The sequence below is a fragment of the Prunus dulcis genome, chromosome 8 (genome assembly GCF_902201215.1).
Source record: "Prunus dulcis chromosome 8, ALMONDv2, whole genome shotgun sequence".
Lineage (NCBI taxonomy): Eukaryota > Viridiplantae > Streptophyta > Magnoliopsida > Rosales > Rosaceae > Prunus > Prunus dulcis.
Window position 1 is genome coordinate 19464374 of NC_047657.1, and position 26495 is coordinate 19490868.

General features: G+C 37.9%; 6 protein-coding genes across 8 annotated transcripts; 2 read left to right on the top strand and 4 right to left on the bottom strand.

Annotated features, from left to right (window-relative positions):
• Nucleotides 1–247: 247 nt before the first annotated feature.
• On the bottom strand, nt 248–1741 carry LOC117638404 (peroxidase 3-like). Its single transcript, XM_034373536.1, has 4 exons — nt 1535–1741; nt 1193–1384; nt 925–1090; nt 248–657 (listed from the first exon to the last, which is right to left on the bottom strand). The coding sequence occupies exons 1-4, from the start codon at nt 1739–1741 to the stop codon at nt 248–250; spliced, it is 975 nt and encodes a 324-aa protein (XP_034229427.1).
• A 2083-nt stretch (nt 1742–3824) lies between these two features.
• On the top strand, nt 3825–6232 carry LOC117636654 (rho GTPase-activating protein 2-like). Its single transcript, XM_034371267.1, has 4 exons — nt 3825–4326; nt 4654–4774; nt 4894–5244; nt 5329–6232. Exons 1-4 carry the CDS (start codon nt 4004–4006, stop codon nt 5830–5832), a joined length of 1299 nt encoding a protein of 432 aa, XP_034227158.1. The 5' UTR covers nt 3825–4003; the 3' UTR covers nt 5833–6232.
• Nucleotides 6233–7072: 840 nt separating this feature from the next.
• Nucleotides 7073–7552, bottom strand: LOC117638677 (myelin transcription factor 1-like protein). The gene has a single exon (XM_034373771.1). It carries the CDS (start codon nt 7550–7552, stop codon nt 7073–7075), a length of 480 nt encoding a protein of 159 aa, XP_034229662.1.
• Nucleotides 7553–11613: 4061 nt separating this feature from the next.
• Nucleotides 11614–14128, top strand: LOC117636655 (rho GTPase-activating protein 2-like). Its single transcript, XM_034371268.1, has 4 exons — nt 11614–12034; nt 12410–12530; nt 12630–12980; nt 13082–14128. Exons 1-4 carry the CDS (start codon nt 11715–11717, stop codon nt 13706–13708), a joined length of 1419 nt encoding a protein of 472 aa, XP_034227159.1. The 5' UTR covers nt 11614–11714; the 3' UTR covers nt 13709–14128.
• Nucleotides 14129–16934: 2806 nt separating this feature from the next.
• On the bottom strand, nt 16935–21248 carry LOC117637012 (RNA-binding protein BRN1). Of its 2 annotated transcripts, none has more exons than XM_034371748.1 (9): nt 20918–21248; nt 20611–20693; nt 19221–19272; nt 18949–19074; nt 18771–18850; nt 18239–18418; nt 17720–18053; nt 17479–17580; nt 16935–17398 (listed from the first exon to the last, which is right to left on the bottom strand). In XM_034371748.1, the coding sequence occupies exons 1-9, from the start codon at nt 21087–21089 to the stop codon at nt 17271–17273; spliced, it is 1257 nt and encodes a 418-aa protein (XP_034227639.1). In that variant the 5' UTR covers nt 21090–21248; the 3' UTR covers nt 16935–17270. The 2 variants fall into 2 exon arrangements, with proteins under 2 accessions (XP_034227639.1, XP_034227638.1); XM_034371747.1 differs by having other exon boundaries at nt 17479–17622; nt 20918–21247.
• Nucleotides 21249–23151: 1903 nt separating this feature from the next.
• On the bottom strand, nt 23152–26461 carry LOC117636633 (mitochondrial substrate carrier family protein ucpB). 2 transcript variants are annotated; one of them, XM_034371230.1, is made up of 9 exons: nt 26357–26461; nt 25965–26082; nt 25556–25617; nt 25243–25479; nt 24982–25152; nt 24767–24816; nt 24169–24301; nt 23935–23972; nt 23152–23705 (listed from the first exon to the last, which is right to left on the bottom strand). In XM_034371230.1, the coding sequence occupies exons 2-9, from the start codon at nt 26074–26076 to the stop codon at nt 23609–23611; spliced, it is 900 nt and encodes a 299-aa protein (XP_034227121.1). In that variant the 5' UTR covers nt 26077–26082; nt 26357–26461; the 3' UTR covers nt 23152–23608. The 2 variants fall into 2 exon arrangements, with proteins under 2 accessions (XP_034227121.1, XP_034227122.1); XM_034371231.1 differs by lacking the exon at nt 26357–26461 and adding an exon at nt 26213–26326.
• Nucleotides 26462–26495: the final 34 nt, after the last annotated feature.

Sequence of the window (26495 nt, forward strand, 5' to 3'; positions counted from 1 at the left end):
AAAGACTGGGTTATCCATACTCGTGCTAAGGAATATGGAAGAAGAGAGAATAAATAAATAATACTGAAAACATCCCTCCGATGTATTACAAGTTGACAACAATAATACAAAACAGAGGCTATAGATAGAGCCACATTGCTAATTTATTAGAGACACACAAATACTGAAGGATATATAGAAACAAGCCCACAAGCTAGCTAGCTAGGCTATACTTTATTCATGGCAAACACCCAATAATTGGATTTGATTAATTGGAATTCACAGCCCAACATTTGCTCCTAATCTCACCGGACGTGCCTGTGAGGACCTCAATGGCTCCCATCCTCACCATTGATTGAGCAAACTCTGTGAAGAACTTGTCATTGTCACCCAATTCCTGGACGATATTGGCGGCACCCTTGTTTGTTAAAAGGGCTGCATCAGATTGGAAGAGTCCCTTGTGCTGCTTGAGGGTGGCATAGTAGCCAGTGTCAAATTTTAAAGAGCTCCCAGGGTCCATTTCCACAGTGGTTGTAGTGTCGTTGAGGCTTGGGCATATAGTCTTGAGGAATGCAGCATAGGTTGCATTCAGAGAAGGGTCTTGGTCACCCTTTCCAGTGAAGTTGTAGAGCCTGTTGCTAAAGGTGGGGCAGTGCCCTACTCCAATTGTGTGTGAACCTACACAATAATAATACTTATATATTATATATAAGGTTAAGATTGGCCATTTATGTTTACTTTTAATTATTAATTTGCTAATCCTTTATAGTGTATATATTCAGGTGTGGGTTAGGTCAATTGGCTAAGGCAGTGTGTATATCTTTTTGGACCCGAGTTTGATCTCACTCCCCATACATTAGCTAGAGTACTTTAGAATATCGTTTTGACAAAATAATTGTTAAAAAAAAAAATTAATTATCATCGTCTCTGGGGTACACTATATACCTGATAAAACCACAAGGTCATGTACTGTAAGATTCTTGCTGGCAAAGCGCTGTTTGAGTTGGGTGAAATTGAAGGCAGGTGGTGGAATGTTGATCAAGGCCTCTCTAGTTCGTGAAATTGTGCCGTCTCTTCTACCCGTGAGCACTTTCCACAACGATCTTTTGAACTATATATATCAAAAGTTATACAACACATGAGTGCGATGCTGCGGCGTATATATACATATGAATTGTAATTTTAGGCTTTGCTTTGCTTAAGAATGTCTTACATGGAATGAAACAGAGTCTCTGGCAGCCAAAGCCAAGATGTCAGCACAAGATACAATTCCTGGACACTTGTTCTCTAGGTTTTCTTTGATATCATCAATAACATTAAAACCTGCCAAAGATAAGTTTGGAGCTGCGTCCTTCTCTGCCGTGTTGTTTGCTGTCGAATTCAACAAAACTGAGCCATCACAACCCTGCAAATATTTCACATGCATTCTTCAACAAGGTTAGACGAATATATATATCATAAGCAATATGAACATGAACAATGTATAAGCATTGAAATGTTGCATGTCATGCAACCATGCATATATAGTTATCCTGACGAAACAGTTGAGGCTTACCCTGACGAAACAGTCATGGAAATGCATTCTCAAGAGCTTTGCTGGCAAGTTGGGGTTACTGGAGACATGGTTCCAGGTGACATTTCTGACAATCTCCTCTGCTGAAGGACACGTGCTCCGGTAGAAATTCTTCCTCAGATGGCCTCCTTGGCAGGCCCCTAGAAGGCCACAAACTACAAAGGCCACTAACAGAATATTGACATTCATTTTAAACGTTAACTCCTGTTGAATATCGTTGATGAACCTCACTTGCCCTAATTAATTATCTAATCTACTAACTTGTTTCTCTAAGCTCTCCAATCTACAATGCATTGTACAAAACCAAATTCTTCCTTTTATAGGAGGAGAGTCTGTATGGCATCCCAAGTGGGGAAACAAAACGCATCTTGTTATTATTTTATGGGTTTCCTCAATAATTGATACCCCTATAGACTATAGTTAGGTAGCTGCATTATTATAAGATTATAATAGTACTGTGTTTAGTTTAGTTAATTAGCTGCATTTTGCCAGAAGAAATAGATCAACTCTCTCTCATAACCAAAACAAACAAAAAAAACAGAGGCTAAGTCATTGTTTAATATATGATAATTATGTTCATCAGTCTATAATTGCTAATGCAGATTTGATGCCGTGAAGTTGGTCTAGATAAACTTAACAACATTGTGTTTTGTTTTTTCTTTCATTTTTTTGGTATTAAAATTTCGTGTCGGTGTGGTGTCCCTAATAGGACGAACGTGGTTTAGCAGAAACATAGGGTTAAGTGTTGACTTTTTCTTTTTTCCTGGTTGACTTGCTTAGAGATTAAAAAAAAAAGAAAAGGATTGTTGACATTGTGGACATAAAACATGATTAGTTGTTGTAAACGTGTCCCACTACTGATTAGCCAGAACATGATTAATGAATAATATCCGTCCGTCTACATGATTGGATGATACATTATACCATTATAAGAAAATTTGTTTCATAAGTTTTTTGATACGAATTTGTCTCATAAGTTGATGAATTGGAAAGTTTGCTAAATTAGCTAACGCTATGATTAGAGATTATTCATAAAAATTTTAATTAGTCTAAGCTCTTTCGTCAACCACCGTGATCCATATAAAATGTTTATGATAAATTTGAGTTGGATTCAAATTCAATCAATAGAACCCAGCAGCCAGGAACCAGTTCTAGGGCAAGGACAAATTAACAACAAAAAGTCATTCATTAATTTGTTTAGTAAGTGAGGTTCTTTATAACTATTTCATTAACAAAAGATGGCAAGGGTCAATGGTCATTGGCTGTCACTAACCATGGCAGTCTGCCACAGCATGGTCAATTGGCAATGGCATGGTTACTACAATGCTACGTTTCTCAGGACTGTCATGCTAAATTTCTTTTTAGAGATGTATTATAAAACTTTTTGCTAAGAAATTCGAATTCGAGTGTAATGGGCGGGTATGATATTCTTACTAGTTAGCATGATATGCATGTGTTATAGAAGTATCTTTTTGTTAATCTAGGAGCTAAGTGAGTTTTTAGGAGTTTTAATTTTCTAGATTTTCAAGTGAAATTTGATAAGTTCTAGAAGGGCAACAAAAGAAAAGGAAAAACACAAAAAGCAAGAACTTGTATGCAGAAATATACTGATATAGTACGTAGGCATTTTCTATATTAACATGTACAAGGCTCCAAAAACAGTGCACATAGAATCCAATGAAATGAAAGTACCATCACCGCTGATTGAGCTCTCAAATCAAATGACAAATGTTCAAAACCAGGATGTTCTTGGGTCCCCAGTCTTGTAGACAAAATGACAAATATTTTTTGGAAAAAGAGAGAATAATATAATATAATTGGGAAAAAGAAACAGAATTTTAACCCATTTTCTTCACGAGAATGGCAGTGGCATAAAAAGACCCTCACTGTTGGACACATGAAAGTTGTCCTTATTGGCGGGCCCGTCCCTGTTTCTCAACGGTCCGATCTTCAAATTCAAATTGTCTGTTTCCGCTTCTTTCTTTTAGCAAGAAAAATAAACGAATTGTTTTGTTTTCCAAATTCCAATGACCGACGATGATGACCCAAGGATTTCTTGGGAAATGACATTATGGACCCATCTCATTAATAACAATGCTTCCTTAGGATGTAAATAAATGATGTTAATTAAATTCATAAATAAGATTTGACTAACCAATCCAAAAGCACCAAACGAAAGCGGTATACTGGCACTATTGTTATTACTATCCACTCGGAGGTCAAATTACTAAAGTCTAGAGATAAAGGGAAATTTGAAACGAGTGGCCGTTTGAACTTTGGAAACAAGTTGGAACTTCAAAAACCTCACATACTTAAACTGAGATTTAACCTCTCTCTGTTCACTCCCAACACTCAAAGAGAGAGTGACCGCTTCAGCATTTCAGACAGTCAAACTAGTAAGCTACAACAACAGAGCAGAACAGAGCAGAGAGAGAGAAGAGAGAGAGAGGGATGACAGGGCTTGTAATGGTGACAAGGGGAGGTGGGTGTGGTGGTGGTAATGGGAAAGGAACTAAAGGAACTAACAAGAGCTCAGAGGAAGAGCAAAACCAGATTTCTCTGGTAGCCCTTCTCTTAGCTGCTGTAAGGAAATCCATGGTGGCCTGCCGTGTTGAACAAGGTGAAGAAGTCATCTCCACCGTCCACAACATGGAGATCGGGTGGCCCACAAATGTCCAACACGTTACCCATGTCACCTTTGATCGCTTCAACGGGTTTCTGGGTCTTCCTGTTGAGTTCGAGGTTGAGGTCCCTGGTCGAGTTCCCAGTGCAAGGTAACCAAAGCTCTTGTTTTTGTTTTCTGGGCACTCTTAGATTTATGAAATTTGATTTGGGTTGCGCGTAGAATGCTTGAATGGTGGTTCTTTAGGCTGCTTTTAAATCTTTGACAGTTAAAGTAAGTTGCTTGATGAGTGTGGATTTATGAGGGTGACCTGCATTTTGAGCTGATTTAGCTCTTAAGCTTCTGATTTGGGGTTTTAGCATACAATTCTGTATTAGGCAAATCCCTATTGCCTACTTGTTTGGTTGCTGAGAAATTGTAGTTACAAGTGAATCTTTAAAAAGGCATAGTCTAACTTGTAAATCATCTAATTTTTTAGTGCAAGTGTGTTTGGCGTCTCAGCAGAGTCAATGCAGCTGTCTTTTGATTCAAAAGGGAACAGTGTCCCTATCATTCTCTTGCTACTGCAGGAGCGATTATACTCACAAGAAGGACTGAAGGTACAAAGTTTTGTGAGATAACAATACCATCTTTTGTTTGCATTTGTGAATTTCTCTTCTCAGTTTACTTATTTTTTTCCTTATCAGTCTTCTTACTAGCCCCTTTGGATGTTTTGCAGGCAGAAGGAATATTCCGTATCAACCCAGAGAACAGCCATGAGGAGCTTGTGAGAAGCCAATTGAATAGGGGGATTGTACCTGATGACATTGATGTCCATTGTCTGGCAGGCCTAATTAAAGCCTGGTTTCGAGAACTTCCTTCCGGAGTGCTAGATGGACTATCCCCTGAACAAGTTCTTCAATGTAACACAGAAGAGGAATCTGTTGAGCTTGTGGAGCAGTTAAAGCCAACTGAGACCGCGTTACTCAATTGGGCTATAAATCTGATGGCTGATGTTGTTGAGGAAGAAGAATTCAACAAAATGAATGCAAGAAATATCGCTATGGTTTTTGCTCCAAACATGACTCAGGTAATCTTTTTTGCCTGGTATTGATTGGTAAATGATTAAAATTGATGGGTTAATTAATCCCTTTTGTAATTCTTTCCCTACCAGATGTCTGATCCTCTGACGGCTTTGATGCATGCGGTTCAAGTAATGAATTTGCTTAAGACCCTGATTATGAAAACACTGAGAGAACGGGAAGAGAATGATGAAACTGGTGGATGTTCACCAATGTCATCTTGTTCATCTGATCATCAAACAGATGAAGACTTTGATAGTCAGCAAGAAATGGATACCAGATCTGAATTGGGGGGACCGGCATCAGATTTTGATGAAAATGGCCACTCCAGCTGCAGCAGTGAAGATGAAGATGAAGATGAAGATGAAGTCCGGTCGCTAAGCGAGATAGAAGCATGCTTCTTAAGACACTTGGGTGAGAATAAAGCTGTCACAAATAGCTTGGATCAATCAACAGGGGAGTTGCATGGGGAGTCTCTAAGTCCTCAAAGTTGCCTGAGTACAAGTGATGATGGGGAAGACTCTGGGAAACGTATAAAGAGCTCTTCATCAGTATCATGTTCAAAAATGAATGAAATGGAGATGGTGGACAGATAAATGGAGCCTGTTTTACGTATACATTTGTTTGCATCAACTGGGCCTGTCTGATGGGCATTTCTTCTCTGGAGATGGATTTAGTTTGCTTTCCAGTCATGTTTCTTCTGTATATTAATTATATGATGCTTGTGAGTTGATTTAGTTGAACCAAGCTTGGGAATGCTTGGTTGTGGTTGATTGTGACTTGTGAGCAAGTCAGGGTTCAGCTTTGGGCTGAACTTATGCTTGATTTGTAATAGAATAGGACCTCTAACTTTGACATTTCATTTCATATTATTTGTAGTCATAAGTCTAGTCGTCACTTATGCTTGCTTATGATAATTCTTCTTGGTGCAATGATAGAAAGCCTGAGATTCTGCTTGTTATAATATATCACTCGAATTCGAAGAAATTTAGTGAAGCGACCTGTTTGTATTCTAATTCTTACCTATTTATGAAAATTTAACATATTGTGTTGCCGAGGAGATTCCTATAGAGTATAAGAATTTGTAGCTTTTCTTATGAACGAGTTTTGTTGATCAACTGCTGTATCTACCACTAAATCTTAAACCATACTTTACTGTGAAGAAAGTGGAACTCAATCTCATCAAGAACCACTGCTTTTAGCTGCATGTTTCTTTTTGAAACCACTTTATTGGTCTAGTCACTCTAAAGACATACATACATACCCCATAGGGAGATATCCATCAGAATCCGAAGCGCATTGCCAACAGTGTCACATAGTGCAGCACTAATGCCTATTCTTCTGTGTTCAATTTTCCAAGTTTAAATATGTATGTCTGTGACTCTGTGTTAATATATATCCACATATATTTTGAGTGGGACAATTTCCTGGTTATAAACCAAGAGCTATTTGTGCTGATATAATTAACAATTCCCACCTCTCTCCCTAACAATAATACCAGAAAGAAAGTTGGGTAATATTCCAGAACCTATAATTCTAAGTCTAATGCCAATCTAATACAACTGGAAAGAAATATACGATACATGGTGTGCAGATAGTGAAAAATGATGAGAAAAATGATATGAACATATCTGAATCTGTTATATACAATTTCTATATATCACTTAAAATACAGAACTGTTTAACACAAACCCCTTCTAAATTCCCAACCTGCCTTTTTTTTTTTTTAATTTAAAAAAAAAAAAAACAGGCTTAATTTTTCCCCCACCTCTTGAAGAAAAAGAGAAACAACCTGAAAATTCATGACTCGGGAAAAAAAGATGGAGCCAGCCAGTCTTATGATGCCAAGCAAGTTTCCCAGAATAGCCTGCTCTTCTCCACCTCATTCAACAACTCATACTCTTTGGTTGAATCAACAGAGACAGTTGATTTCAGCTGGTGCCCAATTAATGGCAATGGCATCCCAATATTATTATGTTCACCACCACCCCATCTTTGATGATAGACTGATGAACATTCTTCTTCTTCATCTTCTTCTTCCTCGTCCTCGTCATCATCATCGCCATGACTATATGCTTGATCAACGGAATCACCCTGATCATCAATTTCATGTAGCTCATCATCATCAACATTAGGAATATCAGTTGAATCATAGCTACATGATTGAGCATCATCTTCAGCCATGGCTAAACTGGGATCGGGGTAATTCTGATCAGCCTCAGAGTCACCACTAGCTTCAAAGAGCAAGAAAGAAGACACATCCATAGCCTTAGGCATAGCATTCTTCTGCTTCTGCACGTCCGTGTTTGCCTCCATAGGAAACCATGAATGAATCATTTCAAACACACAAAAATCAAATTCTCTTTTTAACGCTGCAAAAAATAGGCAGGCCTAAATAAAGAGGAATAATAAGAGACGTCGCAGGCAGGCTGTCTTGTTTGACAATTAAAAAAGTCGTGGGGGCCTCCTCCTATATATCTTCCCCCGTCAGGTCGGTCTCCTCTCAAAATAATATTACTAAAATATCTGGATTTATCAAAATCATGGGCATGATAGAAAAATTATGGAAAAGGGAACTTGTTGAAATGGACATGTATTTATAATGAAACATGTGGCTGGCTCGCTGGCTTCTAGAAGGAAAGCAATACAACTAATAAGCTAGCCTTGTTATGCTATAAATGGCTGATCGATCAAATCAACCTAATCTTCTAGAACGAAAAAGTTTTACATGGATGGGCAAAACTTGAAGGGCAGTTCATATCTACCCCATCCCATGTGCTGCCACGTGTCTGGCACATGGCTTTGCCTAATCTCAACTTGATTACTTGATTTTCTTGCTTTGCTCCATGCCTGCCCCCAATGAGAATTTGTTGGCGCATGTTTATCTTTTGCTTTTACTGATTGTGCGGGCTACTGAAGCTTCCATTTTTTTACCTTTCTACTAAAATATTTGTTATTATTAGTTCACACAGCAATCTCTCTCCCTCTCTCTCTCTCTCTCTCTCTCTCTCTTTAAAAAAATACAAGTAATAAGTCTCTGAAAAATGTGGAATGAATGAATGAAATTGTTAGTCAAAAGTATACGTGTTACTAGACAGAGACTTGTCTAGTAACAGTTTTTAGTTGACAAAATATTCAAAACGACCGAAAGAAGAAGACTTGATGATAGAAGTAAAAAATATTGTGTCATTTAATGGAAAACTAGTTTAATAAAACTATGTACTAGATAACGTACTTATTGTTTTCTCAAAGTGTTTATTTATTTATTTTTATTTATGCAGATTTCAGAAAAGAGTTCTAGTTTAAACTCTTCTAGTTAATTTGGATTTGGCCGGCGTGCTGCATGAATTTCAAGGAAATTCGACCAAGAAAAAAAGTGTTTAGCCTCATAATTAGTAGTGATGACCAACACAACACTTCCAACATAACAAAAGTGTCAATCAAGATAAAGAAATAAATGTCCTGATGTTTAGCCACTAATTCTTGGAAGAAAAAAAAAATTTGAAAAAGAGTTGTTCAAACTTGTTCAAGAAAAGTACACACCCCTTTTTTTCTCCATTTCCTTCCTGCAAGAAAAGATTGTCCATATGCCGTAAGTTCCAATAAAATATCTTAATATACATATACAGAAATTCTCCTCTGTGGACATTTGGACGTTATTATCATGCGAACGTCACGATAATAATATGGAGACATCCAAATAAGAAAATAAATAAATATATATATATCTTTTGTGATCGAAATTAATTAACTTGCCTATTTGACTGGGAATTAATTAGTATATATAATTATTGGCCTCGACATCCACATGCACTCAAATTAAGGTTCAATTCAACTAGTGCTTGCTTGCTTGGTCTTATGTGTTGTGCTGTTTACATAATAGAAATCTGGTTTGTTTGTTAGTGTTGATGAATCAGATATATATAATCGTGTGGTGTGGGGCATCAAAATGTTCCTTGAAGATTGCAGGCTGACTTGCAGTGCAGATGGGGAGGGACTAGGGAGGGCACCAAATGTTTGAAAAGGTCCACTGGATGGAGCTAAGCTGTCCTTATTGTACTCGGTCATAGCCTAATATATATTTGAAACGTGAATTTTACGGCGTGGCCTCTTCACAGCTTTCAAACACAAGAATATAGATGGAGAAGGAGAAAATACTCAATCAAAAATGAAGAATTTGCTGGGTGGGTGGCATACATTTTAATTTGTCATTTTCTTTCTTTTCTGGTCCAAAACTTGCTCAAAGCTTGACTTTTGTGTGGCTGGTAGTGGCAGCACACCCTTAAATTTATTATCATATTAATTGCAATTAAAAAAACCCAACTGGTAAGTATCATACAAAATTAATACAACTTGCTATATATAAATTTGGAGTTGTAATTCATTCATTGCAATATTGAAGGTTCGTTTGGAAGTGATTCTGAATAAGTTAATAATCACTTTTTATGAAAACAACAATACATGACTCTTTACGGTCCACCCTATATATATATATGTGAACAAATTGATTTTGTCATTCATTTTTCTTTATGGGACAAGTATTTTTGAGTGACTATTTAGTATATCCATGGATTGATTGTTGACTGACCACCAAGTTGGATCTTGGAGTTTCTTTTATATATATGATTTTAGGCAATTAATGTCTCAAATGCTTGAGAGTTCATATTTTTCATTGTGCATGGTCAACAATCAAAAAATAATTGTACATGGTAAACCTGCCAATAGAGTAGTCATACGTATCATCATGTACGGTTCGCATACATTCACATAAATACAAATTACAATACAATACAATACACCAGGTGTGTTACGTTACACAGGTAATAAAATGAGTTCATTGTTGTGGAGAAAAAGAAAGAATACTGGCTCTGTCTCTGTGTCCTGTAATTAAGTACAAAAGGACTTGTCCAGAAAGAAAGAAAAAAAGTACAACAGGATGAAATGTATGGCAATTGACTGACCCCAAAAAAAATGTATATATAAATAAAAGAAGGGATTAAAAAGAAAATAATGAGTTGGTAACGGGATCTAAAGTTTTGAAATTCGAATAATTCTCAGCTCAGGGCGGTGGGGCCCATTTAGTCGGAACGATGTCGAATCGAATGTGACAAAGATTCAATCTGGTGCGCTCCTCTTCATAGTAATAGATAGTACCTTGGATTGGATGGAACCATTCAATTTCAAACGTCGAACAAGAAATATTAAAACTAGAGTTTTCACGTGTATGTGTATAAAATAGGACAAGCTTATTTACAATGGTATTGGTGGATGTGGATCTAAAACATGCAAAAATTCTCAGAAAACATGGAGCTATAGCCAAGACAAAATAACAAATATTTTGGAAAAGAAAGAAAATTATGATATGCCTAATGCAATATCACAGACATTTGATCCAATTTATTTCCTTCCATTATCTCACAGTTTTGTGCTTTATTCGAGTTGAGGAACCAAACACAATCATCATCTTCAACGGTCATATCCCACGAATTCAAATTGTTTTGTTTTTTTTGTTTCCCCTAAGAAAGGAAGAAAAAAAAGAAGGAAGAAAGAAAGAAGAAGAATTTGCTTTGTCTCCAAATTCCAATGAGCATTATGAATTCCACCTGGATTTCTGATGGCTGATGGCTGAAGGAACGTCATTTCATAATTTCACTTTACTAATAATGCTCTTTTGTTCGTTGCTTAAAATACAATAATAGACCCTGTTTCATCCAATTAAAGTAAAGTCCTGTTTGGTTCATGAGAAATATGATTTTGGGATAAAAAAAATCAATTGTTTTCTCGTGTTTGGTAAGTTCAGACATAAGAAATCGTTTTCTGACCCATGAGAAAGTAGGGGGAAAGTGAAGTCATCCTCTCAACTTGGATTTTGTTTTCCCTCCTCATAGGAATGTTTGGAAAAATGAGCCAATATTAAATAAATATTTTTTATGACAATTTTGTCCTCATTAATAATTTAGAATTATAATAAATCATTAAATGCATTCTTTTTTTATTTGATTTAATATGGGTATAATTGAAATTTTATACAAAGGGAAATAAAATAAAGTGATATCTCTCGATTACTTTTCTAGCATTACTAAACGTGAAAAATGAATCTTTCATTTCCTACCCCTTAAAAAATAACATAAAAAATAATTTCCCATAAAATTGATTCTATGAACTAAACGGGCCTAGGTTTTAATTGATTTCCGTCTATATATGTATAAGACAGAAAACACCGGGTGGGGGGCTTTTTGAGCCACTCGTAGAATGGCACCTTTGTTATTACCATCAACTAGGAGGTCAGATTACCCAAGATGGTGGATAAAGTAAAATTTGAAACGGGTGGCCGTTTGAGCTTGAAACAAAACCTCACACATTTAAACCCCTCCCATGCTGATATTTGAACTCTCTCTCTCTCTCTCTCTCTCTCTCTCTTCACTGCCAACACTCACTCATTCTAGAGAAGAGATAGACTAGAAAGACAGAGGTAAAGATGACAGGGCTTGTAATGGTGACAAGGGGAGGTGGGTGTGGTGGGAATGTGAAAGGAGCCAAGGCAACAAAGAGCTCGGAGCTGGAAGAGCAGAACCAGCTCTCTCTGGTAGCCTTTCTCTTGGCTGCTATAAGGAAATCCATGGTGGCCTGCCATGTTGAGCGAGGTGAAGAACTGATCTCCGCCGTCCATCACTTAGACATCGGGTGGCCCACAAATGTCAAGCACATTACTCATGTCACCTTCGACCGCTTCAATGGCTTTCTGGGTCTTCCCGTTGAGTTCGAGGTTGAGATCCCTGGTCGAGTTCCCAGTGCTAGGTAACCAAAGCTCTTGTTTTTGCTTTCTGGGCACTCTTAGATTTGTCAAATTTGACTTGGGTTTTGCTTAGAATAATGCTTGGAAATGGAAAAACTCTTCTGAATTAGGCTGTTTTTAAATCTTTGCGTGTTGCTTTCTGAGACTCAACTGCATTTGAACTGATTTAGCTCTTTAACTTCAAGCTCCTGATGTGGGATTTTGAAGTTGGGGAAACACACAGTTCTTTACTTGGGGCAATTGCTTGTCCCTACATTTTTGGTTGCTGAGACAATGCCTTATGACGTAGATGTTCTAATTGAGCTAACAAAGGAAGGTAGAAGTACATTTTTACATATATATAGTCTAACTTGTTGTAACTCATCTACTTTTCACAGTGTAAGTGTGTTTGGCGTCTCAGTAGAGTCAATGCAGTTGTCTTTTGATTCAAAAGGGAACAGTGTCCCTACCATTCTCTTGCTAATGCAGGAGCGGTTATACTCACAAGGAGGATTGAAGGTACAAGTTTTTGTTTATATATAAAATATATACCATCTTTTTGGGGTTTTTCTTGTTTCTGTATCAGTCTTCTTACTAGTCCTTTTGGAAGTTTTGCAGGCAGAAGGAATATTCCGTATAAACCCGGAGAACAGCCAAGAGGAGATTGTGAGAAACCAATTGAACAGGGGTATGGTGCCGGATGACATTGATGTCCATTGTTTGTCAGGTCTAATTAAGGCCTGGTTTCGAGAGCTTCCTTCGGGAGTGCTGGATGGACTGTCACCTCAACAAGTACTTCAATGCGAAACAGAAGAGGACTGCGTTGAGCTTGTGAAGCAGCTAAAGCCAACTGAGGCTGCATTACTCAATTGGGCTATTGATCTGATGGCTGATGTTGTTGAAGAGGAAGAATTCAACAAAATGAATCCAAGAAATATCGCTATGGTGTTCGCTCCAAACATGACTCAGGTAAATCTAAAACAGGAGAAAGGAGGTCATTCTTTTGCCTAATATAGTTAAATAGTAAAGATTGACAGATTATTTCGTTTTGCAACTCTTTTCCATACCAGATGTCTGATCCTCTGACGGCCTTGATGCATGCTGTTCAAGTAATGAATTTGCTTAAGACTTTGATTATTAAAACACTAAGAGAACGTGAAGAGACTGATACTGGTTCGTATTCGCCCATGTCATCTCGTTCATCTGATCATCAAACAGACGAAGACTTTGATAGCCAGCAAGAGATGGAGATGGAAAGTAGCTCTGAGTTGAGTGGACCAACATCAGATTATGATGAGAATCCCCACAGCAGCCACAGAAGCGAAGACCGAGATGAAGTCCGGTCACTAAGTGAGATAGAAGAATGCTTCTTGAGACAACTGGATGAGATTAAAACTGCCACAAGTAGTTTGGAAATAATGGATGAACCAACAGCTCAGTTAGATGGGGATTGTCCGAGTCCTCAAAGCTGCTCCGGCTTCAACGGGGAGTCTGGCACATCATTTTCTGATAGCAAGAATGGGAATTCTGGTTTTAGTACAAGTGACGGGGAAGAAGACTCTGGAAAATGTATTGTAGCTGTGGAACAGGACATGGATACAGAGATCCCTGTATCAATAGCCTGTGCTAACATGGATGAAATGGAGATGGTGGACAAATTTGTGGAGCCATCGATTGCATCTAGCGGATCTGTTTGACCAACATTTCATCTTCTGGGTGATTTGAACATTGCTTTCTCAGTGGATTTTGGTGTTCTGTCAACGGTCTTGTTTACTTCTGTAAATGGTATGATGTTTGTGAGAGGATTTAGTTGAACCAAGCAAGCTTGGGAATGCAATGCTTGCTTTGTAGCTCTTTGTGACTTGTGAGTAGTCAGGTTCAGCTTTGGGCTGAACTTATGTTTGGTTTGTAATAGAATAGGATCTCTAACCTTAACATTCCACTAGAATGTGCTTTAGTCAGAAGTTTAGTCTCACTACCGCGTTAGTGGTGATCTGTGTGTAACTCTGTTAGTTTTTCTTAGGGAGCTTGATTCAGCCAGTCTGAAATCGTGTGCAACTCTGTTAGTATGTTGTCCCCGACATGAAATTTGGATAAGCTCATGTTTGTTAAGGTAAGCTTGCTATCTGTGTATTCTTTCTTCATTCTCTGCTTAACAGCATTCAGAAACTGTCAACCCTACAAGATCCCTGTGGCATCCCAATATTCCGAGGATCAAAACGAAAACTTAACAGCCACATTACAAGGAAAATCCGAGAACCAGGCTCAAGGTTGAGTATAATTATGCCCTAAATCAGCTAATGAAGGTCCATACTCGTCATAGAGGATTTTAAGAAAGCTCAGGCTGACAATCGGGAGCCTTGAGCCAATTTGGTTTGGGATCAAACTAGTGCCCAAAATAAATATGTAGAGTATCATATCCGACTTCATTAATTCCAAGTCTCCACTATATAGAATGAAGCTTAAATATGGCACACTTAAGAAGAATTACGTGATAAACCTCACTCCCACAGGGTAAAAAGGTCAGGTCAATTACAACAAAACGAAACAAAAGAACATCAAAATATATTAACTTGTTCTTACAAGAGGACTGGAAAGTGAAACATTGGGACGAACCAAGAAGCACCCATGACTGATATCTGAGACTTCATTGTTGGGCCTCAGAGATTCATCGATCATTAAGCCAAAAAGGCTGGAAGGATGCCGCATCGAGCTGAAGCATCATGAAGCTTTGCTTGCTGCAGAGATCAAACTACAGATAAAGAACATTCAGAAATTGGTCCTACTGCAGTCTAACCAACAACCAGCACTCCACAAACAAATTATCTATTTAATAGGCCTCCATACATGTCATTTCAAAATTTCAATAAAAGATCCAAAAGAAGGGGCCCGAATATTACCAAATGTAGAAGAAGAGAAACAGTGCTCAACATCCAAGCATGATGACACATCAGGAAATTTATGAGCGTACTAGTGTTCAAAACTAGACATGGATACCTGATTACAGCTGAAGAATCCAGTTGGATAAAATAGACTAGATTAGATTTGAACATAAAACATACCCAAAATGACCATGAAATAATTATGGCCGACTGCTTTATACGCATACCAATGTCATAATGATGATAATATGCACGAATAACTACCAGCATCGACTATATAAATACTTTCTTAATAAACTAGATTATATCTGAACATAAAGCATACCGATGATGATCATGAAATATGTCGTAGTTATTAAAATCCACGTAATATCAAAAATAAAAATTACATTCATATGACAGACAACAATGTCAATCCAGATTCTTCGACTTAGGTCATCCTGAACCCTACTCATTACTCAATCCAAGTGGTCTAAGTTTCTGCATTTCTCTTCTTTTTTTTCGAAGTCTTCAGCTTAATATGCTCCATTACAAGTTATTTTAACTAGGCCAACTCACAGAATGCTCTCCATGATGGCCACAAAATCTCATCCATTTCAAAAGCAAGGGATTTTATCACAGGTGAAGAAACTTGTCATCCACCAAAGAAAACCACCACCAGCTATTACATGTTTATGTGACCACCACACATACACACAAGTCAAACTTTGAACTTGTTCAAAAGTGCCAAACTCTTGACTACTTATATCAGAGGCCTTGTTTGTTAGGGAGGGCTTGATTGGACTGGACTAGACTAGACTAGTAAAATGCTTACATTTCATGTGCAACCAAGGCATAATATGGATATTGTTGTCTAACTTGGAGAATGAAGGAGCACTATTCATAAGAGGTTGATGACTAAAACTTATCCCTCATAATCCCACCATTTTCAAGGGGACTAGGGGGGATAAGTTTTAGTCATCAACCTCTTATAGAGAGTCCCCATTCTTCCTCAAAGTTAGGCAACATATCCATATTATGCCTTCAATGCACATGAAATGTAGGTATTTTTCTAGTTTAGTCTAGTCCTCCCTACCAAACAAGCCCAGAATGTACATAAAAGGGTACTACATGAATAAATATGAGAGAGAGAGAGAGAGAGAGAGAGAGAGAGAGAGAGAGAGTTCTGCTTAAAACAAATAATAAATACTCATCAAGCGCACCAAAAAGGATTTATTGAGGTTTTTAAGGCTTATGGCATCATACCTTCATCAACTACAATCTGGACCGCAACAATAGTGCCTTAAATTCTTGCATCTGCAACTAAAATATGGCTCATTCTCACCTGATAATTTGACAGTTCATAGCAAAGAAGCAACAACTGAGACCAGAGATGCAGACTCTACGTTTACCCTCCAACAACAGCAATGTTTATGCAGTCCAGTACTGACGAACAACAGCTAAGAATACATACAAACATGCTGAACCTTCAATCCAGTGCTCCTACATCTCAAAACAAATGAGCCCAGAGAACACATCTCCAACATTACAAAACAGAGAAAATCAGCATGCTGGATGCTAACGTGGAAAAGACCAACACCTTGAATCACAACAGTCTCATCAGTAAACTCCACGAAATATTTAACATAAAGAGAAACAAGTACATATTAATTGGTAGGCAACAAAACTAGATTCAAATTCAACCTAAATGGCAAAAATTATTAAATATAGATAATGAACAAGAGAAGATAAAATATGGACTAGCATTAAAATATAAATCAGATGCACAACATTCAAATCATGGTTTTCACAATGGCATAGACAACCACTTTATCTAACATGGATTCTGGTACGCTTATACAACAACGCACCTTTTCTACTAAAAGAATGCTTGTTTAGCTACTTAATATCTTCAACTTCAAGGTATGCCACATAATTTGGAAAACAAACTCTTACAACAAGAATGCAGAGGGGATAGCTTGCTTTATACTTAAATAAGTCAGGATACAAGAAGTGCCTAACCAATAAATAAATGAAAATATGAAATAATGTCTTTGAACTCTGAAAACAAAAGAATCGGGGATCAATTATCATGAATGATTCAACAAAATTATACAACCAGATGTTCACGAGGGAAGAATCAATAAATTGATAGTTACTGTCTAAATGAACTTTCATGATTCACAAATTACAGATTGTATTGGCACAGTATGCACCATGAATTACAAGTTTCAGGACTTTCATTCCCTTGAGGAAGTTACACGTAGGATGGAATAACCCATATAATTGCAGATCAGCTAAATCCACCCTACAATGTTTGATGAAGTTGAGTTGACTCCCATACATTCGGTTTGCATGCAGCCGGAGAAATTTTGTCCTTGCATCACTCACCTCCAAATCAATATGGTTTGTTCTGTTTGTTGTCTCTCTTAAGCTGAACCTTTAATTTCTTACCACCTAATTGGTATCCATTCATCACACTGATAGCAGATTGAGCAGACTCTGGTAAATCATAACTTACAAATCCTGAAAATTGAGACTGATTAGAGGTAAAGATTTCCACATAGCTCACATGACAATCACAAGTAACTAGAGAATATTCTCACCAAAACATTTGCTGACGCCAGTTGCTTTATCAACAAAAACCTTGGCACTCAAAACCCTACCAAATGCTTGAAACGCATTGGCAAGCTCTTGATCTCCAAATTCTTGAGGTATGTGATAGATAAATAAATTAGCACCAGGTGGACCTAAGTCAGAGAAGATAAGAGTAATTGACAAAATACCACCACCAAGAACTTTATTTTTAATTTGAAAAAAATCAATAATACATGTATAGATAACAACCTTCAACCTGACCCCCAGAACTTCTACTCGTGCCTGAGGATGTTGCTGGGTTACTGTTCACAACTGTAGGTGACAATGAACCAGGTGAACTCAATGGCCGGTGACTCATCATTCCTCCAGGATACATCATCGGATGCTGAAGACCTGGAACTGCAGGATACGCAGAGCCCACATAACTTGCAGGAGGCATAGCAAAATTTCTGGGGGCGATATTGCGAGGCCTGATACCATGCAAAGCATTTCCTTGGTTTACAGGGCGTATCATATTATGGAAACCTGGTTGGTTCGGCAGTCCAGGTAGGCGGTATTGCATGAGTCCATATGCCCCAGGAGCCTACAGAGGAAATGAAATGACATTACTCCATTACTATATAAGACAATATAACAAAAAACCAGAATATCAAGACATTAAGTCAGGAGTTCATATATAGGTTACCAAAGAAAAGCTCCAAACGTGCTAATGGTTATGCTTTCTTCTTACCATGAAAAAATAAAAGTTTACAGAGACATGAGACTGACCTGATAACCATAACCATTATATGAGGGAACATAGCCCATAGGTAAGGCTCCAAATAACGAAGGATGTTGTGAATCAGCATTTGGCACATTAGCAGCCTGGGAATGAGCTTTCTGAGCTCTTCGAGCTAGCCTTTCTTTTTCTGTGTCTGCCCACTTGACAACTAAAGGAACACTTGAACCCTAAGAACGCAAGCCATAAGAGTGGATTATAGAATTGTACCAATACATCCATACTACCAAGTCATAAGCAAATGTCAATGATAAAATTCAACTCAATCAGTCAATTAGTACGCATACAAGCCTTTTAAATAACTTCGATAATAAGACAAAGTCTTCAATTGCTGACTCATTATTCATCATTATTGTCCACTCAATCAGAAAAGAATATATGTTTCTGCCAATGCAGGTGTCTTGTAAATATTTAGAAAGGGGGGAAGCCAGCCAGCAATAGAAAACAGAGCATCCAATACGAATTACATAAACAATTTTCAATATACATTTCCAGCCACCAAAGCATGTATTAGACACAAACCTCCATTTTATACTTTCCATTCATGGCTTCCAGGGCAGAAAGAGCTTGTTCTTTTGTCTCATACTTTAAGAATGCACAGCCTGCCAGAAGAGAAAGACATGGTAAATTCATTTACTAGTTGAGGACCAGTATATTTTAGAGGTTCCCTAGGAATAAACCAACCCTGTGGGAAAGTTACCTTTGCTCGTTTGCTGAGAACCTCTTAATATCTGCAGGTCCTTTACTGTTCCATATTTAGAGAAAAGAGTAGAAACTTCAACTTCGGAAACATTCTTTGGAAGCATACCAACAAAGAGCTTGTGTTCTGGATTGAAGGGGAAGGCGAAGATTAGTAATCAGGGTCCATACAATAATAAATAAATAAATGGGATGAAAGAAAATACAGTAAGCATTGGTTCAACAAAACTTCATAGGAAACATCAGTAATTAAATCATGAAACTATATTACACCTAGTCTTTCCAACTCGCCATCAGCATACTTCACTTGCAACGGACTAGATGCCTGAATTGGACAAAAGAACAGGGTGGCTTTGAATCAGAATGAATAACAGAACACATCAAGAGCACTAAAAGCACAAGTTGTGAAAAGTTAGCACTCGCCTAGGGAAATAATGCGGACAGCCAAAAATATTTTGGTTGACCTTATATTTTCCATCAAGTAATACAAATGAGTAAAGTCACATTAATCAGTTGAATCACAATTCATTAGCAGGCATAGGCAAGAGCCCAACTGAGAATCTTGCCTGGGCAACCACTTGAAGGTCCAGCAAGGCCTACATAGGCTCCCCCAGTCGCTCTAAGACCTATGCCAGGAAAATTCCAAGTTGCATAAGCACATATTTTATATCAAGTTGTCCAAATATCAATCTGCTAATCATGATTTCTAGTGGATAAACTGTACCAAAAGAAGATTGCCTAAAATGTGGGCCAAATGGTCAATAGTTTACTCACATGATCTAACTAAGGTCACTGATATTTGTATCTTCTGAAACAAGCATGCAACCTTCTTTGTTGAACTATTTTGTAAATTGACACCACAGCTATATTTAAGTTTGGCTTGATTGCATCAATTTTTTCAGGGTACTATGGCTTACTAATCATCATGCCCCTTACAACTTTGACGGGGCAGAACCAATTTTTCACTTCAATAGGTTCATATGAAGAGATTCTGCTCTTATTTTGTGGGACATTATACCCCATTTCTTATTTATGGTCATGCTCTTCCACTGCAAGATACTGGCAGTATAATCTGCATTACTATATGCAAATTATAATATACAGTTCATCAATTACATCCTACAGCACCTCCTATGGGATTGGAAACATGTTCATTTTGCCTATAGAAAGTACCTAAAGAGAAATTTGGCTAGCCCTCTGTAAAAAGGATGAAATTGTTGCCAAAGGAGCCTATTGTAATTTAACAAGAAAAGAAAAACAAAGGAACTTTACTGAGAGGCAAGTCATTTCACTTTTCCTATGGAAAATTAATTGCAGAACGTTTTGGTCACAAGTGTCAACATTGTCGAATTAAGTCAGCGGGTATGGTTTAGTTACTATTAAATGTTCAAATACACACAAGAAAGTATAACAGTGAATCTGTGATCGACAACTAGTCAAAGGCTACACACCTGCTCTTCCTGTATAATGTCAAGTGTTCAATCATTAAGAGATAGCTTACGGATGACGTATGAAAATCATTCTAATCATACTTTAAAAGAGAAGGGGAGGGGGGCGGCGCGGCGGCATAGATTCCAATCACATTCTCCGAAGTTTGAAGTTACCAACTAGAACAACAAAAGAAGGACATCAATCCATTTAAACAGATACAAATTGCACTAACCCCGGGCAAAGTCTTCTTATTATGACACGCATCGACCGCTTTATCTGCCTCCTGCCTCGACGGACATATCACAAAGCAACATCCTGCAAACACACACAAACACCGAAGCAACAAATTAGGGTTTGGAAGACCAATTCAGGCACTCAAACGCCACAAATCTCAAACACAATTTTCTAAATCGCGGAAATCACACACATTCTCTACCAAAAGCCAAACCAAGAACGCACATTACTCTCTACTCAAAACCAAATCACGAACTAGTAGAGAGAATGCAAGAGAGAGAGAGAGAGAGAGAGAGATTTGAAACCTCTGGAAGCGCGCGTCGTCTTGTCCTTGATGATGTTGACTTCGTCTACTAGAGCGAACTCTTTGAACATTGCGAGGAGTTGAGCTTCGGTCAAGTGCTTCGGCACTTGACCGACAAACAGCTTCACGCTGTCTTCGCTGTTCAACTTTCTCTCTTTCTTCCCCTCCGCCATTAATGACTTCACTATCTCTCTCTCTAACTTCTCGGTTCGTTTGTATTTATTTTCTGTCTTGTTTCTCTCCGCGTAAAAGGATTTTGAGCCTTTCTTTTTCTTCGTAGAGTCGTCGAAGGGAAAATTGGGGTGCTCCTGGATGGCAAAGTTGGATCTTCATTAGATTTACTTATTTATCAAAATAGTTTTTAACCCTCGGATTCCAATTTATTTGCGGGACTGCCACTTGAGAGCGGTTCCAGTTCTCTTCTACCTATGCCTTGGGGTCAATTTGTACGTGCACTGGTCGCAAGGAGTGTGGACGATTTTACCTTTATACCCTTACATTGTCGTCAGCGGATGAAATTACGATGCGCCCAAGTCTACGTGTATTTATTACACTTCGAAAAGTATAATAACTTTCCCAATTTAATCTTGTTGAAACACAAAGAATGAATATTGTTTTTTAAGAAAACGTAGACACTTTTCCAAAAAATTGAGAGACTGCCCGAACATGACAGCCCTCACTCAACATCAACGTGCCAATGGAGACAACAATAATATTCAAAAGACGAACAACAACCAAAAAAAAAGGACAAAGGACAAAGTTTTGCTTGCTCTGTATTTGTGTATGAACTTAATTATTGTGAAAGAAAGTTCTCCTACCTGTTTTCATTTTAAAATTAAATAAAACACTGGCATGTCAAAGAGTTGCTCAATTTGGGCATGTGAATACGAGCTACCCAAACCAGTGTACTGTGTATCAATGGACCAAAAAGAAAGACACCCTAATTCCCATGTCATGCCCATCTATGTGTTGGCCCTTTCTTGTATTTATTTAGTCCATTCTCAACATTCCTCCTGCATATGCAGCAACAGGAAGACATGTATATAATAAGCCATAAGATACATGTATGTCCCGTTCGAAAACTTTTGGGTCTTGCCGTTATACTAATTCACGTGTTATAATATGTGTAAATGATAAGTTTATATACTATGATATAATATTAATGAAAAGAATACTTGTAATAACATGAATGTATTACATTAGGTTGTGGTGTTAATGTCACATTGAAAAATTATCGTGTGTTTACAATGGCCTTTAGAAACTGTGATGATCATTATAGCATTTTGAAAATATTTATTTAAAAGAAAAACTTCAATTTAGATTTAAAAATAAAAATAAAAATAAGTGCTGGGGTTTGTTTGTTGAGTCGTTGACTACAGAAGATGGAGTCGTTGACTACTGAAGATGGGGTCGTTTTCACAACAAAGGCCGTGTCTTCAAGAAGAAAGCAGGTGAGGATTTCGTAGGGAGGGAGGGGGGGGGCGGGATGGTAAATAAAGAGGGAAGGGTAGGAAAGTAGTTTAGCGTGGAAACCGTGGCGAAAGGATAAGGACGCCAGACTGTCCCGCCAAAGGCCAAGGCTGTTGGTGCTTCTGCTTCTCCTCAAAAAGGCTCCAAGGTTGTCCAACAACAGTTACAGCGCCACATCACTGTTTAACGTTGCAACTTGCAGGGCTTGCGTGCACAGAGACAAAACCACTGACTTTCACTTAAACTTAGGCATGCATGGCTTTTGTTTACTTCTCCAATCATAATATATTTATCTTTTCCACCAAAAAAATTTACTTTAAATCCAAAGTGAAAGGTAGTTTCCTTTTAATAAGAAAGCGAAGAAAATATTTTATTGACGGCAAAAGGAAAATATATTTCTATTTAAAATCCACTTTCGATAATGATTAGGAAATATATTTATTGGACGCCACCAAGAACCAGCTCACATGCTGGTGGGACCCAAATCCTTGCGTGCCATGGCAAGCTGGAATATCTCTCCCGGGCCGGGGTCCAAAACTGCTAGAAGTGGGCCGACGGTTTGTTTTGAATTAATTTGATCAGCTATAACTTGACGTCTTTGACTACACAAGTATGCAGAACCAGGACCCATATTGCAAAACTCTCCTTAAAGTCAAAATACAAGTTAGTTGTACCTAAATCTCTAATCAAACACATACAATGAGGTCTGGCTGGCTTGCACATAAATCTTGTTGCTTAACAGTAGATAGATAAAAGAAAGGTAACAAAGATGAATGAACTTTCATTATTCGAATGTTTGCACGTATCCGGAGCTTGTTACCCGAAAAATATAAAAACCATGGAGTGACGCAATGAATCACCATTTCTTTTATCTTACACAACACGAATGCAAGGAACAAGAGTTACTGGAGATACACTGTTCAATTAGATACACCCAGTCTCGAGCGAAAAAATGTGGGATCACGGTACACAAAAGAACGTGATCAAAATAATTGGAGCTTCTTCCTAAGGGATTTAATGACATGCAGACCTTATTCATAATGATCTCCTTAATAATGCAATGGTACTGTAAAACCACCTAGAAAACTCAAGAACAAAGCTAGTATAGTAAAAAAGAACTCCCCTTCCCCTAAATGGGAATTTGTGGGAATGTGTATCTTCCAATTGAAAAGAACTCGTTACAGCCAGAAGAGTCGGCGATTGCAGATTGCTGATCCCAAGGCTAGATTGCGTTCAATCCAGCAAGCTCACGCAACTTCTCACACAGTATGAAGGTAATTGTAGTTTGTGGACCCAATCTTGCAAAAGTTGCAAGGCTCCTGACAAGTTATCACCTTATTAATATTGTACTCAATGGCATTCTAAGAGATTAGGCACCACTAATTCTCTGTAGTTACTCAATCCCAATACATTCTAATACATATTGGAAAGTTTGAAGCTTTTCAGCAAAATTAACTTTCAACAGTGAGCAATAAGTGTGTCTAGATTGTATGGAACCAGATGTGTATACGAAAAAGCACCAGTATTCGGGACTGAAGAGAAACTCACCCCTTGTAAAGACCCTTGGGGCCTTCTGTAAGCATAACCTGAAACCAAATATTATAGAACATCAGATAAGAAAGATAGGTGACCCTGAGATTCAATGAAAGTCATAGTCGACTACGAACTATGTAAAATAAAAGCTACACTGACAAGTAAAATAGGACCAGGTTATCATGCCCAATTACACCAAAAAAGCATCACTAAACTGCAGTAGAAAAGAAGAGAATATGTAATGTATACCTGGTATGCACAGTGAAATCCATTTTTATAGCTTCCCATCCTTTTAGATTCCTTCTGCAACATCAGACGGGTTTTTATCATGTCCACTGGTGCAGTTATGAGGGTACTCGCCATGCCTGCAACTGTGCTTGAGCTTCATAAGGTGCAAAATATGGTTAGTTTTTATCAATATATTTGATAAAACTACGAAGTTGACAGACTTTTCAAATTACATTCTAAGATGAGCTGCTTCTGTTTTAAACAAGAACAATATAAATAATCTCATACAGAATAGTGGTCAACCTGGAAGAGAATCAACAGGCTAGCTCTTGGGATTACCAGTTTATGGGAAAATTCAAACAAACATGAGATTTTAAAAAAACGCTCCTATTATGTTAGTCATACAACTTTCCAGATCAACTTATATGTCCCAATAAACATAATCTTCATCCTTCTTCAGTTTATACTTCTTTGTGCAACTGCATGCGTTTTAGTGGCAGCCACTTTAAATGTTTTCAAAGTGACAAGTTCTCAGAACACCAAGTTAATCAACTTTGCTTGAAGAAAATGAAGGATCTTAGACAGACAATAAGAACATTCACGATAGTGTCATACATACATGAGATGTAGATTGAATCCTTCTTCAAGTGATGTCAACCTGATCAATATCTGCAATCATAGGAAGTTGGGACAAAACCTGAAAGTCAGACAAGAATTAAAAGAAAAATGAAGACGGATTCTTTTCATACTGCCAATCAAACATTAATGATTTAGAAACAGTGGAAATTACTTCGTGGATATTCAAAGCGAAAAATAGCATGCTTAGAACTTGACCCGCTTGGTTTCATCATATGTTGCAAGTTGTGATGCAGTCAACGTAGCAGCTCTGGCCATAGCAGGGCCAACCCCCTTCCAAAGAGCTTTCACTCCCTCTTCAGAAATCATCCTACGCAGTTCTCCTGTTGGCCCACCCTTACTCAAGTGTGGATTCATCTGTAACCGCACCTAATGGAAGGAAGCAAATGATCTTAAAGTGAAGTCTCTGAAAAAAAAGAGAGAAAATATGTTCAACTAGGCTCTCCATGGTGGCATTACCTTCAAAACCTCAACTGGATTCGTCAGTGCAGTTGCAATTGCACCGCCAAATCCTGCAGATGCAATCTTTGCAAAAATATTGGTCGACCCAAAAGCCCAATTGCAGGCATACTTTGAGGGCTCATACAAGCCTAAACGGAGACCCCCATAAAGAACAGACCTTGTCAATGCTGGTGCCAACCCGAGATACAAAAATCTTGGCCCTTCGTTTTTAAAAGTTTGGAGAAACAATAGTCCCTGTATATCAACCCTATCACCTCTGATAAATTGGATGAAGATATGCATGAGCTAAAAAGAGCTGGGGAATAAATACCATTCCAGTAAGGGGGCCTTTCTGGCCAACAAGTTGCATTTGCAGCCTAACTTTGAGAACATCTGCATCCCAATTTGACATTAATGAAAATTCTTTACATTTACCAAATTTAATACCATAATCTCTATGACACTCGGAGCAATCCCAAATTTATGCAGATCAACCAAACCAGACTTTGGAGAAGACAACAAGCTATGCATCACCATATTAACAACAAAATTATGCTATAACACTAAGCACACAATGAGCTCTGATTTTATCCATCTAGCATTCACATTTGACAGTAACCAATTGATTACAAATTTCAAGCACCCACCACAAGATTACAAGTGCAAAATTCACACAGGCAATCGAACATATTGGAAGCTGAAAAAGTAAAAGAGTAAATTTTTTTGCTTTCAGAAATTACCTAGAGGATGAGTTACCGCGGTGGCAGCCGCAACGGAAAGTCCACTCGTACCGAAATGATAAACAACATCGGACGGCGACACCGCCCAACTATGCTTCCCATTCACTTTCATCGTCCGCTGAATATTTCAATTAAAAACATTACAAAAGTCACAAGAAAAAAAAAATGCAAATATTTTTATTTTTGGGCTGAGAATTCTAAAATGTTTGGGATCCGAGGATCCGAAAAATGAAGCTTCTGACTAAAACCTTTAACTATTTGGCTTAGCTTATCTTCCATTTCCATGAAAAAACAACATTGGAACACATATTCTGTTTCTTTTTTGCTTTTCTTTTCTTTTCCTCAGTTTTCTTGGGAATCAAACAAAATTTAAGGTCCGACGTAGAAAGAACCTGAAAGCAGAGTTTCCGGAAGCGGATTTGCGTTCGAATTCCGACTTTGGAGGTATGACTTGCGCTGTTTATGTCGAATGGGAAAGAAACACTGAGTAGGATAAAAACGACGAGTCGTTTTGTAACACGGACTCCATTT